The sequence below is a fragment of the Sceloporus occidentalis genome, unplaced genomic scaffold, assembly GCF_023333645.1.
Source record: "Sceloporus occidentalis isolate IW3139 unplaced genomic scaffold, rSceOcc1.0.p SCAF_38, whole genome shotgun sequence".
Taxonomy (NCBI): Eukaryota; Metazoa; Chordata; class Lepidosauria; order Squamata; family Phrynosomatidae; genus Sceloporus; species Sceloporus occidentalis.
In genome coordinates, this window is record NW_028317018.1 from 2,879,543 (window position 1) to 2,896,625 (window position 17,083).

Consider the following 17,083-nt stretch of genomic DNA (forward strand, 5'->3'; position numbering starts at 1 on the left):
AATATTTAAATTTAGAGATATTAGGAATTTGCAGTAAATCCATCTTTTGAACTGACTTCTATGTAGAATTACAGTTCGAGATCCCCCCCCCCATCTAAGAAAAATACATATATAAAGGCTGCAGAATGTTCAGAGCCATTATTATTAAGGGCTCAATTCACTGAGCCTTGCATTGAAGCTTCGGTGTTAAGTAGGTAAAAGGTGGAGGAACTTGGTTTAATGTTTCAGGTACAACCAGATATGTTGAACAGACTGTTACACGTTATAAGCCTGTACTTAAGTCTTAACTGCAGGTGACTTTATGTAGCGAAATAGACAATTTAAATTTCATCTGTAAACGTGCTAACAACTGTTGGCTGCTTGAGGTGGGCTATAAAGACAGGTACACAACAGATTTATACACTGTGCTAGCAAGAACACTAGGGGATCTATTCACTAAAGAGAGAGGATTTTCAGGAGACTTGTGGTTCAACTTAATTGTGAAGGGCCAACATTGGCAAGTTTCAACAGCAAGAAGGACTGAGCTAGCCCTGTACCATGCATAATTCAGTGCGTGAAGAGACTGAAGAAAACTTGCTGATTTAACTGTATGTTATGCAGGGCTAGACAAGCTCTCCCTGCAGAATAAGCTCAAGGAGCCGAAGCACAACTGTCCTGCAAACTCTTCCTTTAGTGAATAGACTCATAGGATATGGAGAAAGAACAAAAAAACATGTTGAAGGTGCTGTTCCGCCTGTTGTACTTCATTTAACACGTTTTGCAATTCAATGCAGCATTAGATACCTTGTCTGCCAAAATCTGTTCAAGAAATGTTTCTTAACTAGTACACAATATTTTTGAGAGTTGAACGTACAATCTGATTATGTTTCAAAAATACACCCTCTCAGTCATTTTTATTATTATGTTAGCCATACGTGTGGTTATTTTTAAAGACTAACACAGAATAGTGGTAGACAAAGTTTTTAAATCCAGAGCCTAGTATGCATGACAAGGCTTGTGCTTGTTATTCGTTTACAAAACACCTATTTATGCTGTACATGCCTATTGTATTTTTTTGTCTATTTTTCTGTAGACTTTGTATGTAAAGCCCTTTTTGGACTTGGTTCCCAGGACATACTTGAAAACGAGAGAAATCTGATGTATTCTTCCTGGTAAAACACTTTCTAAATAGATACAATTTTTAAAAAAAGGTTTGTGAGAGTCGTTGGGTATTGTGTGGCCTTGAAGTGTGGTGCTGCCAAGCCCTAAAATAAAATTAGGCATATCATTGTATTAGTATTTTAACAGTACTGATATATATTACGTTTTATGATCTCTCCAGTTCACTCTGCCATTACCTCACAGACTCAATCATTAGTGATTTTGTAGGCCTCAGTGGCTCCTTTTAGTAATATACGGTGACATGCTGTACTGAGGTTAATGATTAGCTGGAGACAGGACATTGCTTGGCTGCTTCTCTGCTGGAGTCTACCTATATATAAATGACAGTTGGTTGATGTATTTTCAAATTTGTGATAATGTTTGGTTGCCAAGACTCGAAAATATGTTTACATATGAGTGAAAAACCCAAACTATTTCACATACGTTATTTTACCACGTTTCATGCAGCCTTTTCATCACCAACCTCTTATACAGCATGTAGCAAAATTAAAATTAAACATTTTGTCCTGCGTTGCTAAAAAAAACAAACAATTTATATTCAGCAAAGTACCCTCATTATGAAGGGATGTATAATGATTCGCAGGCGATTAAAGGCCTCAGACACTGCCTTACACAATATACTATTTGGTTTTATACTCTTCAGTTGGTTTACAGTAAATATTTGTTTCTATATTTCTTCCGGAAGATGCCCCCATACTTAAAGTAACTGCATCGGCCACCGTTGTCACTGACTGGCCTCCATAAAGTACTGCCCTGAAGTATGTGAGATGTATATTCTCACAGAAATAAATCACCTACTCCCACATACTGCAGGGCAGCACTTGTATAGGTGTCATGATAACATGACCAATGTGGACAACCCAGTCCTTTTGGATGGACAGCTTTTGGTCGGTGTGAAGGTGTTATCTCAGCAGGAGAAACTTGCCGGAGGTGGCCTTTTTAAGGCATAATCAAGTTGTGGTCTATAAATCAATCGAGAAGTGGAGTCAAAATTAAGATCCAGTTGATCTCTCTTTTGTCTCCCATGTCCTTCATTTGCAAATTAATCTCAAAAATGATTAAAAAATAACATTTTATGTAATACTTGTAGGGCCCAGACAAATAAGAAAGACTCTTTATTATGATGTATTATTTAATACATTATTTGCGTAACCGTTTTAATAGTTTGATTAGGCACATTTAATGCCAGTTTCCCCTTCTGGTTAATGTGTGGCTTCAGCTTGTGGAAACGTATGATAATCTTATTCCTTGAAATGTTTAAAACAGCTGAGGCAATTAACATTACGACTATTTTAAAATTCCAAGGAGAATAAAACCTGTTTAGGTAGTTAAATGATATTTAAATAGCTTTTCATACCCCGAGGAACCTAGTTTTATAAAAAGATAAATAATGCAGGAAGGAAGGTGACTAAAGATATCGATACAAGTATCCAAAATTCTAATTGTTGAGATGCAATCAGTGAAACGTGCAGTGCAAATAATGTTTTGTTTGTTTTGGTTCATGCTGTGTATGAGCTATTCTGTTATTAATTATACATTATTTCCATTAACCTTTAAATGTTATTTTGTGGGTTATAAATTACAAAAGGGAATTACGATGCATATTTAACATACTTGTAAAGTCTCCCTGTTTTATAAGGGACAGTCCCTCTTTGGGGTGTAATTCTCTATCCTCCTCTGGTGTCCCTCTTCTGTAGGACCTTAGCATGTTGGTTGGGTGTTACTGCATCACCATGTTTCTTCAGCCCTAAAAGAAGGAGCCTCCATTTTTCAAGTGCTGCTACTCAATCATAATGGAGACAGCCTAATGCATACTTTTTTGTTTTTATTATTATTTTTGAATGGGAAACAATAAAACTGCATTAGGGAGTTAAATATGCAGCATTCATGCAATATCTCAATTTAGTAAAAAAAACAACTAAAACCCAACAAATTCTCAAGAGGTATGGTACATTGGGCAAGAATGTAATGTGGTGACTATTTTATATGGTCTTAGGCTCTGATTCAGTACTTAATATATGAGCTAATATGTTTGTCTGTAGGTTTGGGGGGATGAATGGACTTGTGTTTTAGTTGACTGGAAACATACTCTTTACAGTTGGCAAATTATTTCCCTCGGTTTTTCCCCAGTGACGTGTTTTCAAAGTACAACAGTGGGTGTTGTCCACTTTCTGCAAACGCCAACACCCTCACTAATACAACACAAAGGCTATGTGTGTTTACTTACATACCTGTGCACATACTTATATAGTGTACTAAACTGATAAGTGGAAAAGACTGGCGGTTTTATTAATTTATTATTCGTACCAGTTTGCACTATGTTCCTGAAGTTTCATATACCGTATTTTTCAATTTACCACAGTAAGAATACAGAAATATAATTACATGATCCTTAGGCGACTTGATTTAACAAACTCTACATAAGCTCTGCCATAAAGCAGTTGGTGTTCTTAAGGATTAAGCAAGTATTTCCTGACAACCTACCATGCCATGATCCAGCCGGTACTAGCATAGCATAATATTTTTTGCACTGCTGTGTACTGTACTATAGCTTTGTAAGAAAAAGTAAGAGCCGTGACTCCCACACTTCTGTGGTTGAGAGACCCACTTTAATTGTTATTATAAATTACTTTTTTATTTTAAGGTATTGCAATGGTTTGGTTTGATGTAATATTTTGATGGTACTATGGACAAGGAGATATCACATATTTCCTCGAGGTATCCCACTATTAACACTGAATATACACTAACTACAACCTTTTGCTTCCTATAACTTAACCATTGCCTTATCCATTCAACTGGTTTGACATCCCCACGCAATGACTGCAATTTATTGTTTGTCTTCTTTTGTGGACAATATTGAATGCCTTACTGAAATCTAGATATATCAACTCCCTGGTTTATTATTTTAGTTACCCAGTTGAAAAATAAATTGAGTTAGTTTGACAGGATCTCCCTGTAGTAAACCTGTGTTGTTTCTTATCATGCAAACCATTACTCCCAGATATTTAACAATCCTATCCTTTCATGGTTTCCATTGATTTGCCAACTACTGGCATACAACGTACTGGTGTGTAGTTGGCTGAGCCTTCCCTGCTACTTTTTTTTTTGTAAATTGTTACTACAGTTGCCAACTTCCAGTCCCCTGGAACTATTCTTGCCAATAGTGACTGGTTAAAGTGGGGGCTACGAGTTTGCTAGGACACTTTGAAGCTCTTTTAATAACTTTGGGTGTATCCCATCGGCTCCCATGGATTTGTCTGTTTTTACTTCTCAAGTAGAACTCTTCCTCTGTAAACACACCTGTCACCCTATTTCTTTTTGCTAACAAGGGTCCCTCATCTTTACCTTCCTCTGTAAAAACAGAACAGTAGTATTTATTTAAGCAGTCGGCTAGTTCTTTATCCTCATTTATATAATTCCTTAATTTGCCTTTAGTTTAATTATTCCTAGTTTGTTTTCTTCTGTCACTTAAATTAAAAAAAAAAGGTTTTATCAACCTGGCAGTTTTCTCCTCTATGTTTGGCTGTGCCTCCCTAAGGTTACCTTTATGTTTACTCCCATCTTCCTCATTTTGAGTATGTTTAAAGTTCCTTTAAAGCTAGCTTCTTCTCCTTTATTATATTTGCCACATCTGCGGAGTACCACAGTGGTTTCCTTCGTTCGTTTAGCAGAACATTTCTTAAACAGTTCCATTTTTCCTGGACTACATCTAAAGATGCCTATGACTAAGCGCTGTGGTTGGGCACAAAAAGCGTAAGGAGTTCACCTACTGGCTATTGATTCCCCGCTGAGGTTGGCCAAATGAGATAAAGTTGTTTCAGCCCTGCTCAATATCAAATTTCTAGATGACTCCCCTTAGAATTTCTGATCAAGCTCAAAAAAAGTATGCCTTGTTTCACTATTTTGAAATAAATGAATTTAAAAACATTAATGAGTAATGGTTCGGGTACATGGTTGCTCAAGAACTTTTTGAACTATTCTATATGGAGTTACCCTTCCTTGCCACTAAAACTATCAAGTTGGTTCTAAGCATTTCAGTTCTCCTAAATTCCACCTAGATTTGTCAAACAATAGTTTTGTGTTTTGAAGCCACTGTTTTAACTGTCTTAATGAATGAAACATTGATGAAATTACTAATGACCAGCATCCCCTTGTTCATTGCTTCTGTAGGAAGTGCTGCAGGAAAATAGGAAACCGACTGTATTTGGCTCTGTTTTATGTCACTGCTTTGCACAATCCCTGGAATTATGGATTGTGTCGCATCATATAAATGAGATCAGCCTGTGTCATCTTAATTGGGATATAATGTGCCTTAAATTGTAATGAATCACATGACATTTGCTGGCCTGGCCTGATTTGTGATGCTTGATAGCTGACATGGTCCCTTTGATGATGTATGTCAGGAAGGCCAACGCTATAAAATGACCATCTGCAAAAACTCTTTTTTATTATTCAGTTAACTTGGGCTTGGATGCTCTTTTATGCAGGATCTTCATACGGCAGGTGAAGCAGTTTTGTATGAGTCAGATCATTGTAAGCTTGTTTGAGCAGGGCTCTCCTCACTTGTTGTTTCTGAAAGTCAAATTGTTATTCTATATACCACCAGTTATGTCCTGTCTAGTTATTGTGCAGCGATACAAAATATGATGGCACTATATAAAACAAAAAATAATAATAATGTACTCATCCTTAAAGGTATTTGTGCATGGTAGAGCAATAATCCATTACCAGATATGACATTTTAGTCTTTTCTGTGAAAGTTTCACCATATAAACGGAAAACCTTTAGTAAACCTTTTCAGTTTATATGACAACAATCTATCTTGTGTCACATGACAATTAGGCATTCCCTGAAAAATGTTTAATGATGCAGAACATTAAAGATTGTAAGCTTGCGAGCAGGGCTCTCTCCACCTAATGTATTGGTTTGTCTTAGTCTGTCGATTCTCGCCTTGTCATATCCCTTGAATATATGTATTGTATTAAGCGCTCCTTAAATTGTTGGCGCTATATAAATAAAAGATAAAAATAATAATAAAGAACTACTTCTGGGAAGGGCTTAGGCTTTTAATGGTGCTAGATATTACATATCTGCTGTTACATTTTGTTATATAACATTAAGGGTGGAACAGCATCTTTTATTTTTTTCACAGTGATACATCACATTTCATATACCTGATGTACACAGATCTTAGGAGTACTTCAACAACAGAAGTAGCCACTATTTAGCTGCCCATGCTCAATAACATTTCATGATTTCAGTTTGGTTAACAGATTAAACAGCAAATGTAGAAATGAAATAGTATGCTTGTTTTAGTTTACGGTCTCACTATGACTGTGCTAACATAGTCTGCATAGTCTGCAAACATTTGAAATGTCAAAGTCAGTGTGACCTTTAAGTCTTCTTTGAGTGGTGCCAAAGAAAACAATTGTTTGTTTAGTTTTCATTTACCAAATTGTAGAAAGCAGTGTGTTGCTAGAACTTCTCAAATACTAATGGATATGTTAGTCTTCCCGTTAAATTGTTTAGCTGCTGGTAAGATTTTTCTCTCTACCATAAAGGTGTTAAATCTCTACTTTTACAATTCAAGTGTTACAGAAAATTAAGTGATGGACAAAGCACGGTTTTATTTCTGTTTCTATGTAATGTTTATAAAATCACCCTCTTCTAGATTATACCTACATCACCCTTTTAATGAAAGGAAGGAGAGTTATGGTGAATGTTCTTGGATATGTGTAGTTTGATTATTTAGTATTCTGTTGATAATGTGGAAAAATGTAACACGTCAACATTATGTGTATTTTTAATTCATATTATAATCAATACAATATCTATATTTTCGTATATTTACTAGGTATTCTATAGGATTATTAAGAAAGTCCAGTAATGGTCTAGGGTAATTATGCAAGTGGGATTATATTAAGGGCATATGATATCATTACTACTCCCAGTAACGAATGCACGAAGAATATATCATAATATATGTAGATGATGGATAAGGTTGTATGTTGTTTGTTAGAATCTTGCATGAATCAATGGGTAATGAATGATGAGTGAAGAAAGCAAGATGTTAGTGGCATCTTCTGCGAGTTTTCATCAGGTGGTGTGGTATAATTTGGCAGTTTTGCTCCATACACTGGCTAGAGTATTAGCATAAAAATGCATGAACAGGGTGAGATAACATTGTTCAATTTACCATGTTATAGAGCATGTTGGGGTAAGTTTGACCCTTGTTAGGGTTTATGTAATCCTCCGACTCTAGCAGGCTTTATTTAGGCTGAGATTGCCTCAAGGTTCCCTCAAGCAGTTGGCTGAGGCAGTCAAAAGAACTTTAATAAACCTGCTTGGGTCTTAACATACAGAGACTCTGCTAAAGTTGTCCTCCACAATGGCTCAAATTTGTTTTCATATGGCACAGATAACATAGTAATATTAAATCATTGCAACTTGTGCATTAATAAATGTACTATGTAATATTTTTTTATATCCCACAGCATTCTCTGTTAACTTATCACTTACTGTTGCTTACAGATTTGTCGCACAACAGAACACGGATACGGCAGACTACTCTTGTGCTGAGCCATGGCAACGGGGGACAAAGTTGCCATTTTATCCGAAGATGAGGAAGAACAAAAGAGGAAATATGTTCTTGGTGATAGTTTTAATGGAGTCAGCTCAGAGTGTAACCAAACTGGACCCGGAGAAGGTCATCCAGCTCAGGATACCATTTCCACATCAGACGAAGATATGGACTGGCTGGAAAGACACTGTGTCAAAATTAACAATGACCTTCTAATTTCAAAAGTTTTCTACTTCTTCTTCTACTCTGCATATGGCTCCCTCTACCCACTGCTACCCGTGTACTATAAACAGCTTGGAATGTCTCCAACCCAGAGTGGGATGTTAGTAGGCATTCGATACTTCATTGAATTTTGCAGTGCCCCCTTTTGGGGTGTCATTGCTGACCGCTTTCGTAAAGGGAAGATAGTTCTGCTCTTTTCCGTTCTATGTTGGGTTTTGTTCAATTTGGGCATAGGTTTTGTGAAACCAGCAAGGTTATTGTGTGTGCCTGATAATCCTGTGCCTGTACAACCTACTAACTCCAGTGTCCCAATTTTTACAACAAATCCACCTTTTATTTCTGTATCAGCACCAACTAGCGGAAATGATACCACTAAAAACAGAAGAAAGAGAGATGTGCATTCAGATTTGGAGACATCATTTTTTGATGGAGAGGACTTTTTTTTACACCGAGAAGTCAGAGAGGCTGGAAATGACAGTGCCTTAAATGAATATATAGGATCTACTATTTCTTTTAATGCAACCACTATTGCAACAACAACTACTACTACTACTACTACTATTATAACCACAAATAAGAGTCCCAGCAAAGATCAGTTTGAATTGCAATATGACAACGAAGATGTAGAAACTATTTTCCTTCTGATTCTGCTTGTGGTCATCATTGGAGAGTTTTTTAGTGCTCCAGCTGTTACTATTGTGGATACAGTGACACTCCAGTATCTAGGCAAAAACAGGGATCGCTATGGACTTCAACGAATGTGGGGATCCCTTGGTTGGGGGTTGGCCATGTTGTCTGTAGGTATAGGAATTGATCACACTAACTTAATTGTAAATGTGGAAGGTGAGGGTTGCAGACCTCCCGAGTACAAAAACTACCGCATTGCTTTTATTGTCTTTGGAGTCCTGATGTCGGTGGCACTAATTGTCTCTACCCAGTTCCACTTTTATTACCACCATTTGAAAACAAGTGGGGATAGGAGGGAAGACATGGAGATAAATCCAGTGGAAGCAAGATCTCAGAATGAATCTCCAACACAAAGTCAAAATGAAACCAGGGGCCAAGATGATTCAAGTCAAGGCTTTAGGTTTTTGGATTTGGTGAAAATTATATGCACAGTGCAATATGGCTCTGTCCTCTTTGTTGCCTGGTTCATGGGATTTGGCTATGGATATGTTTTCACCTTTCTTTTCTGGCACCTTGAAGACCTTAACGGAACAACAACTCTTTTTGGTGTTTGTTCAGTTCTGAGTCACATATCCGAATTGACAGCTTATTTTTTCAGCCACAAGTTGATTGAGCTAATCGGTCATGTCCGGTAAGTGGCCCTCATATACAATTATTTAAAAATAAATTCTAGTTTTCCAGAGGTTTGCCGTTATGACAAAAGGCGTGTCCCTATTAATCAACAGAACCTGTTCTGTTAAAGGTTACTGATTGAGTGTTCTAGTATATTAAATAGAGATATTTGAGCAGACGTGCAAGATTATATTTTCAAAAGGTTACAACAAAGGAACTTCCCCTTACTGCAGCATAGTTTTTGGTATAATTAAAAAATAATTCAGTAGTACATAGAATTTTGTTTCAAAAGGTATGAAAACTTTTGTTCACCACGGAACTGTTGTCAGACCAGCTACATGTCTTCTTGCACAATATAGAGTAATAATGGCTATATGTTTGCTGCAATTTACTCACATTTCCATTAATTTGCTCACACCTTCAATTTTTAACGTAAGCATGATTATGAGCATGTACAGTAGTGTGAAAAAGTACGCCTTTTGAATTCTATGATATTTTACATATCAGGACATAACAATCATCTGTTCCATAGCAGGGCTAAATATTAGGAAAATACAACCTCATATGAACAACACATGATAAATTAAAGTATGCCATGATTATTAATTATCAAACATTATTATATGAATAATGTTAAGTCCTGCTATGTAAAACCATAGAATTCAAAGAGGGTGTATTTTTCTTTTTTACATGTCTATATGTTGCAGTACTTTATCTGGAGGTGGTACAAGGGCAGGTTGAGTACCAACTAGTACTAAATATATATAAATTATTTCACTCAAACTAGAGCTGGCCACTGCTCCATCACTTAGTATTCAAGTATAACTGTGTTTTCATGCCACAAAGAGTTCTGGAAACTGGATGGTATTTTGACACCCAGTAAAGGTAACATTTGGTTGTTACTGTTACAGCCTAGTAGGTATCAATATTTAATGTTTTAATACTTTATTTGTGTTAAGGAAGAATATTTTGTGTTTTACATGGTGTAATTAGGTAACAGAGGGTACTGAGAAAGTAGACTTCCTTAAAGGGATGGGTGTTCATACAGACACTGATGACAAATGTGTATTACAGTGATATCATATGTGTTCTTCTTCAATCTGTATGGAAACAAAAGAAATAACTTACTGTAATGAGAAGAAATTAGTAGGAGTATTTTTACACAGGCGCACGGGAGATCTCATTAGACCTCCTCGAACTGTTGTGCAAGTATTGTTTTTATATGCAACGGATAACCAAATTAGTTTGGTTATAGTCAAAAAGAATTATGAAGGAATCGAGACTTATTTTTGGTTCTAATTGAGACACAATTTATCTTGACATCTTTGTCATGTGAATCATGCCCTTAATGATGTAGAATGACATGTTTGTCCTGTGACTTGCACAGTTAAACTGTGGGTGAGATAGTATGCTGCGTTGTGTGAGTTTTTGGACAGCTGTTATGCTGTTAGGTGTGGTATGCTGATGTAGCCACAATGCACTGTCTATACAGGAAACAACTACAGGCACACCCGGGCTGCTGGAAACAGTGGAGGAACTGGATTTTCTTAGGTCAAACTGTTGCTGAAAAAAAATACTAATTAACTTCTTACCAATTACATGGCTATATATCTAAGGCTGTTTTCCCCACCTTTTCACCCTTTTACCAATGTGATTCACATCTATCCAATTATGTCTGTTCCTTATGCTTGTTCATTTTAATCCTGATAAATGGAGATTCTGTGATCTCTAGGGCTGCAACTAACGATTATTTTAATAATTGATTAGTTGGCCGATTATTTTTTCGATTAATCGGATAAAAAATGCAATTTTTTTTTATTTAAAATAATGTAATAAAAAACGTACAATTTACACTTTCATCTCTATCGCAATGGCCTCTCGCTATTCACCTTCTTATTTTACTGATATAATAAAACCTACAAGAACCCAAACACAGTGTACAAAGTTATTAGTAAATATTAATTCATGTTAACTATTTTTCATATTTAATAAAAACTGAGAAAAAAGCCTTGTTAATATTTTCTTTTATTTACCAAACTGCCCCCAGTTATGCACATCTGACCCCCAGCTTGCCACTCTGCCCCATATATGCCTTATACCTTTTATATGCCAGAGATTCCACTGTGCCCCCGATATGCCTTATACTCCTTATATGCCAGTGATATCCAACTGAGCCCCCTGATATACCTTTTACCCCCAGATATGTCTTATGCCCCCCTGATATGCCTTATAACTTCCAATATGCCACTCGCCCCTATTTATGCCTTATACCTCCCTATATGCCACTGTGCACCCTGATATGCCACTCCGCTCCCCATAAATGCCCTGCACCACCCTGAAATTCTCCCTGATTCACACTCTGCCTCCCCCAGATATGCCACTCTGAAATTCATTATACCCCTATACACCACTATAACTCCCCCAGATATGCCATTCTGCCTCCCTGAAATTCATTATACCCCCCATACACCACTATAACTCACCCATACACCACTCTGCCTCCTCCCCCCTCACATACACCACTCTGCCTCCTCCTCCCCCCTCCCATACTCCACTCTGCCTCCTCCCCCCTCCCATACTCCACTCTGCCTCCCCCCCCCCTCTCATACTCCACTTTGCCTCCTCCCCCCTCCCATACACCACTTTGCCTCCTCCCCCCTCCCATACACCACTTTGCCTCCTCCCCCTCCCATACACCACTCTGGCTCCTCCCCTTCCATACTCCACTCTGGCTCCTCCCCCCTCCCATACACCACTCTGCCTCCTCCCATACTCCACTCTGCCTCCTGTCAGCAACGGAGGTTCACAAGACACAATGGAGCCGGGTAGAGAGGCAGAGTGGCGTATGGGAGGGGGAGGAGCCAGAGTGGTGTATGGGAGGGTGGCTCCCATACACCCCTCTGACTCCTCCCCCCTCCCATACACCACTCTGCCTCTCTCCCGACTCCTGGTATTTTGTGAACCTCCGTTGCTGACAGGCACTTACGCTGAGGCTGACAGAGAGGATGATCCTCTGCAGGAGACCTCGATTCTCTGTCAGCCGCTGGGTGTCTGCACGATGTGCACAGACAGCCTCCATTACTCACCTTCACTTACGCTGAGGCTTCTATGAAGCTGCAGTGAAAGTGCCTGTCAGCAACGGAGGCTCAAGGTTCCCTCAAGCAGTTGACTGAGGCAGTCAAAAGAACTTTAATAAACCTGCTTGGGTCTTAACATACAGAGACTCTGCTAAAGTTGTCCTCCACAATGGCTCAAATTTGTATTCATATGGCACAGATAACATAGTAATATTAAATCATTGCAACTTGTGCATTAATGACCTCGATTCTCTGTCAGCCGCTGGGGGTCTGCACGATGTGCACAGACAGCCTCCGTTACTCACCTTCACTTACGCTGAGGCTTCTATGAAGCTGCAGTGAAAGTGCCTGTCAGCAACGGAGGCTCACAAAATACCAGGGAGTCGGGAGAGAGGCAGAGCAGTGTATGGGAGGGGGGAGGAGTCAGAGGAGTGTATGGGAGGGGGGAGAGAGACGGAAGTGAGAGACCGTCCGACAGTGAGGGGAATCCAGGTCCCCTGCAGCGTTGCGGGGGATCTGGATTCTAGTGTTATAATCCGATTTCTGTTTTGAGGTCGGATTATATAAGGATAAAATCGATAAAAATCGATTCGACTAATCGATAATGAAAATCGTTGACAATGATTTTCATTATCCATTATTATCGATTTTATCGATTAGTTGTTTCAGCCCTAGTGATCTCCCTAATTTGCCCGTGATCCCTATTGCTATTTAAGAAATTCTCAAGCTCAACTGCCTTATTTGCTGCCCTCACATTTACCATGTGTAGGGGGGCTCTTCATGGTGGTATGGTAGAAAGATACGGTATGTCCACCTCAAGTACAAATTCAAGGAGAATTAACTCCTCTATTACCAGATATTACACAATCACGCAAACAAACACGGTGGCACTGACAGACGCACAGTCACATACATACAGTCAAACACACATACCTGGTGCTGGCTGCAACTAACACTAAGCGTGGTGTGAAGGATGGACTCAGCCTGCACTCTTAGGCAATCAGGAGAGTTGAGAAGTCTTTCCTGATCGGCTGAGACCTCCTTCACTCAAATTTCTCTCTCCGGGACAATGGATTGAGGCTGCCCAGGGCTTAATGTCCCATTGCAGGACTGTCCCGGGACATATGGTCACCCAAATGGCAGTACATTATGTAGTGCTGGTATTTCATTTTTAATCAAGCAGTTGGGAGGAAGGGGGTGGCGCAAATAATTGATACCCGCATCAGAAGAGCAGAATTTGCTCACTTGTGATGCTGTTATTTGATTTGTGTAGAAGGAAGGGAAGGTGCAGTGGAGAGGGCTGCTACCAGAAGTTGTGGTTTCTGACACATTTATTGAGATCTAAAATTTCACTGAGCCATGTGGCTGTTTTTACTACTCTAGGTTGTTTAGTACTTTAGGCCCTGCCTGCTCATATAGGCATAAAAACCACACATAAGAGTGATTTTTTTTTTTCAGTATATACATATATTTTACTTAGCTACTGTGTTTGTCAATATCAATCCTCGGGATGACATCTGCCATCCTTCATGCTGTGTTTGTTCTGTTCCCTGGCAAAGTACTTACGTTCTCGCTGCATGTCTTGTAGTCCAATTGTGAAAGACAAATTCTCCAAAGTGTTTTAATGACCGTGTTTCGGGGACCTCTAAGATGAATTGTGTTTGCACTGTTATTTGAAATGTGGCCGAATAGAAAGCTGCTTTGGCTTTAGGTTAATTGCATAGACTTTAAAAAAAACAAAAACTAATTTATTGTTTGTTTTTTTTTTGTGGCAGGGTGCTATACATCGGTTTGGCCTGCAACACTGCCCGATACATATACATCTCTTACATGGACAATGCGTGGACAGTTCTTCCAATGGAAGTACTGCAAGGTAAGAGAATCATTCATGGAAAAAGTATCCCTAATAGGAAGATAATGCTTAAAAAATTGAAGGCCAAACGGCAATTCTAATAGTGGATTTCTTAAAAAAAAAAAAATTGTAATCGGAATTACACCTTGAAAGAAGGTTTTATGAAATGTATACTTATACCTACTACTAATAAGAATATATTATGTTATCAGACCATTTTACATAAAAAGAACTTATTGGGTCTCTGACATTTCTCCTTGTGTGTGCATGGTTTTGTGCTTGCATGTGTGGCCAAGGGCACTAGCATTCATGAGCAGGATATGATGGCATGTCCCATGTATTTACCTCTCTGTTCGTCTATTATTGCTTGAGAAATGACCTAGAAACATTGAATTCAAAATGCAAATTAAATATACAGGAAGATTGGGGCCGCATTTTATTTTGTACACATTTATAAAGCTTATAAAAACCACACTCGATGTATCCTAAATGTGGAAAACAGTGGGCATTATAAATTAGATTTTACTATATTTTTCCAATAAAAGCACTTATATTGGTTTCAGCTGGATTTGCGTTTTTAAATTACCTTTGCATAATTTAGTAAACTTAAAAAACAGGTCATATCATATGCCATATAAAAATGTATCTCTCTTAGAAATTTACCAGGCTAGGGTGAATTGACTTTTGAAGGACCCCTATTTGGCAACATCGTTTAACCTCTGCATCTTGTCTACAATTCCTATTCCTTTGTATATGCATGTCATAATACGTATTTAATAAATATGGTATTACTAGTTTGCCATATATAATTTTACTTAGATGATTATCAATTTACTTGCATGTGGCTTACCTCCCTGTATCAGAGCGGTGACACTTGTATCATGGGCAGCCTACAGGTGTGTACAAGTTTCCATGTCTCTACAGTGTCCTGTGCAGCTTGAAAGGGGACAGAGAAATATGTGCCCCACACAGATTGGTGGCCTGAGTTCCAACACATGCTCACTCTAACACCATACACTAACACTCACACCATGCACATGCACTCTCTGCCCCTTTCCCAGGCTCTATTGACCCTAAACTCACTCTTGACCCTTCACACCAACATCTTACAGTAACATACACACACTCTATGACTGTATGCAGATAAACATTCACACCATATAGTAATACACACCCACCTGCTAACTGCATACACTAACACACTATGATCCACACTCAACCCCTACATTAATACACATACTACAACACCATGCAGTAACATATGCACATATACTCACATTCATGCTAACACCATACACTAACACAATACAGATACACGCTCTCTCTCCTTCTGTCTCCCCCTCTCACATCTTTCCCTCTCACATCTTTCCCTCTACCTCAGCTCCTACCTCAGAACTATCATTTTTTTTTATGTGTTTTTACGTTTTTTGTTTTTTTTTATGTAATGAGGCTACTTTGACCAAAAGCGTGGTTCCCTTTAGTGGTTGCTATGGGAAACGCTGAAGTGAGCACCTGCCTGCTTGTCACTGACGTCGTCTGATCCCTTGGTCATCCTCCCTATAACTAAACATGGGTCATGAAAGATGTGTTCATTGAAACAAATAAGCGCAGACACAGATTTTCAAACCCGGTAGACATAAGACCGGGTGCTTTAATACATCATCTAGCAACGGATAATTCATGAAACATCATGGGGGGGGGTTATTTGTTTACAGTGAACTTTTTAGTGAGCCATAATTATTTGGTATAACAAAAGTTATGGTGGGTAAAGGTGATGGAAAACCCTTCCACTTAAAATTAAGGGGGTAGTAGAAGCATTATTAAACACTCATCTACAGACACCAGACAAACCAGAAGGCTTGTTTTTTCCCCCTCAGAAATCTCATGGTGCTGCCACAACCTCAAGGGATTCTGGGTAGGCGTATGCAAAGGGGCGGATCTGGGATTATAACATTTTGCCTGCCAGGACAGCATGTTTAATAGCTATGTTTAATAATACTCGTGCTGGTCACTTGAAGCTGAAAGAACTATAAAAGTGTAACATGGGTTGCATGTAAAACCACCAATTTTTGTGATCATAAATAATTTTCTAAACATACACTTGTTATGCTCAGATTATGAGTTTCCAAATGCAATATGCATAACAATATTCCTATCATTATGGAAGCATTGTGCAGACGGTTTAGCAAGTATTGCACTTCACCTGTTTTGTCTTTTACTTGTACCGCCTATATCGCTAAAAGTTATCTTCCTCTTCTGTACATGCTACATCCCTGAAATTCTGATTATATTTATGAATTGGAAGACACCTTTATCCAGTTTAAGAAAGCTGCACATTCTTTTTTTTAACATATGTGTAAAACCGATATTAATAGAGGCATTTACTCAAGACGATTTTGCAATAGTGATTTTTTTTTTCCTTTGCTAGACAATTAAATAAATGTTAAAACAAAGACTTGAATAGGCATATTTAAACGCCCCATGTTAAAGAGACTCCACATACTTTCTATTTGTTTTACATTTTCATTTAAGGCAGGCTATCTTAATGTGTTTTGTTGATCCACAAATACTGTGTGTGTGTGTGTGTGGTGTTATACAAGTCAAATTGCATAGTGAGGAAAGACGAACAATCATTTGAAGAGGTACCATAACTTGTACAACCAGTTTCTGGAAGGCTGCAGTATATGTTAGGTGTTTTTTTTTCTGTGTAATGTGACTTGAGACTAATGGATTGTGTCTATTAAAACATAATGTAATCACACCCACTGGTGTCTGTTCTTGCAGAAGTTATTGTAAAAGAGAAGTAAATAGCAAAGTTTTTATGACTCCCCCCCCCCCCCCTCCACCGGGAACAAGTTTTCATGTTTGCCTGAATTATGATTATTATTA

At 38.3% G+C, this 17,083-nt stretch overlaps 1 protein-coding gene across 1 annotated transcript in view; it reads left to right on the forward strand.

Annotated features, from left to right (window-relative positions):
* The first annotated feature begins 7,746 nt into the window (after positions 1-7,746).
* LOC149290634 (major facilitator superfamily domain-containing protein 6-like) overlaps positions 7,747-17,083 on the forward strand; it is a 47,719-nt gene continuing 38,382 nt past the window's right edge. Inside the window, exons 1-2 of the mRNA XM_089488436.1 lie at positions 7,747-9,284; positions 14,118-14,215. Coding sequence (XP_089344562.1) covers positions 7,747-9,284; positions 14,118-14,215 — 1,636 coding nt within the window. The remainder of the gene's footprint in view (positions 9,285-14,117; positions 14,216-17,083) is intronic.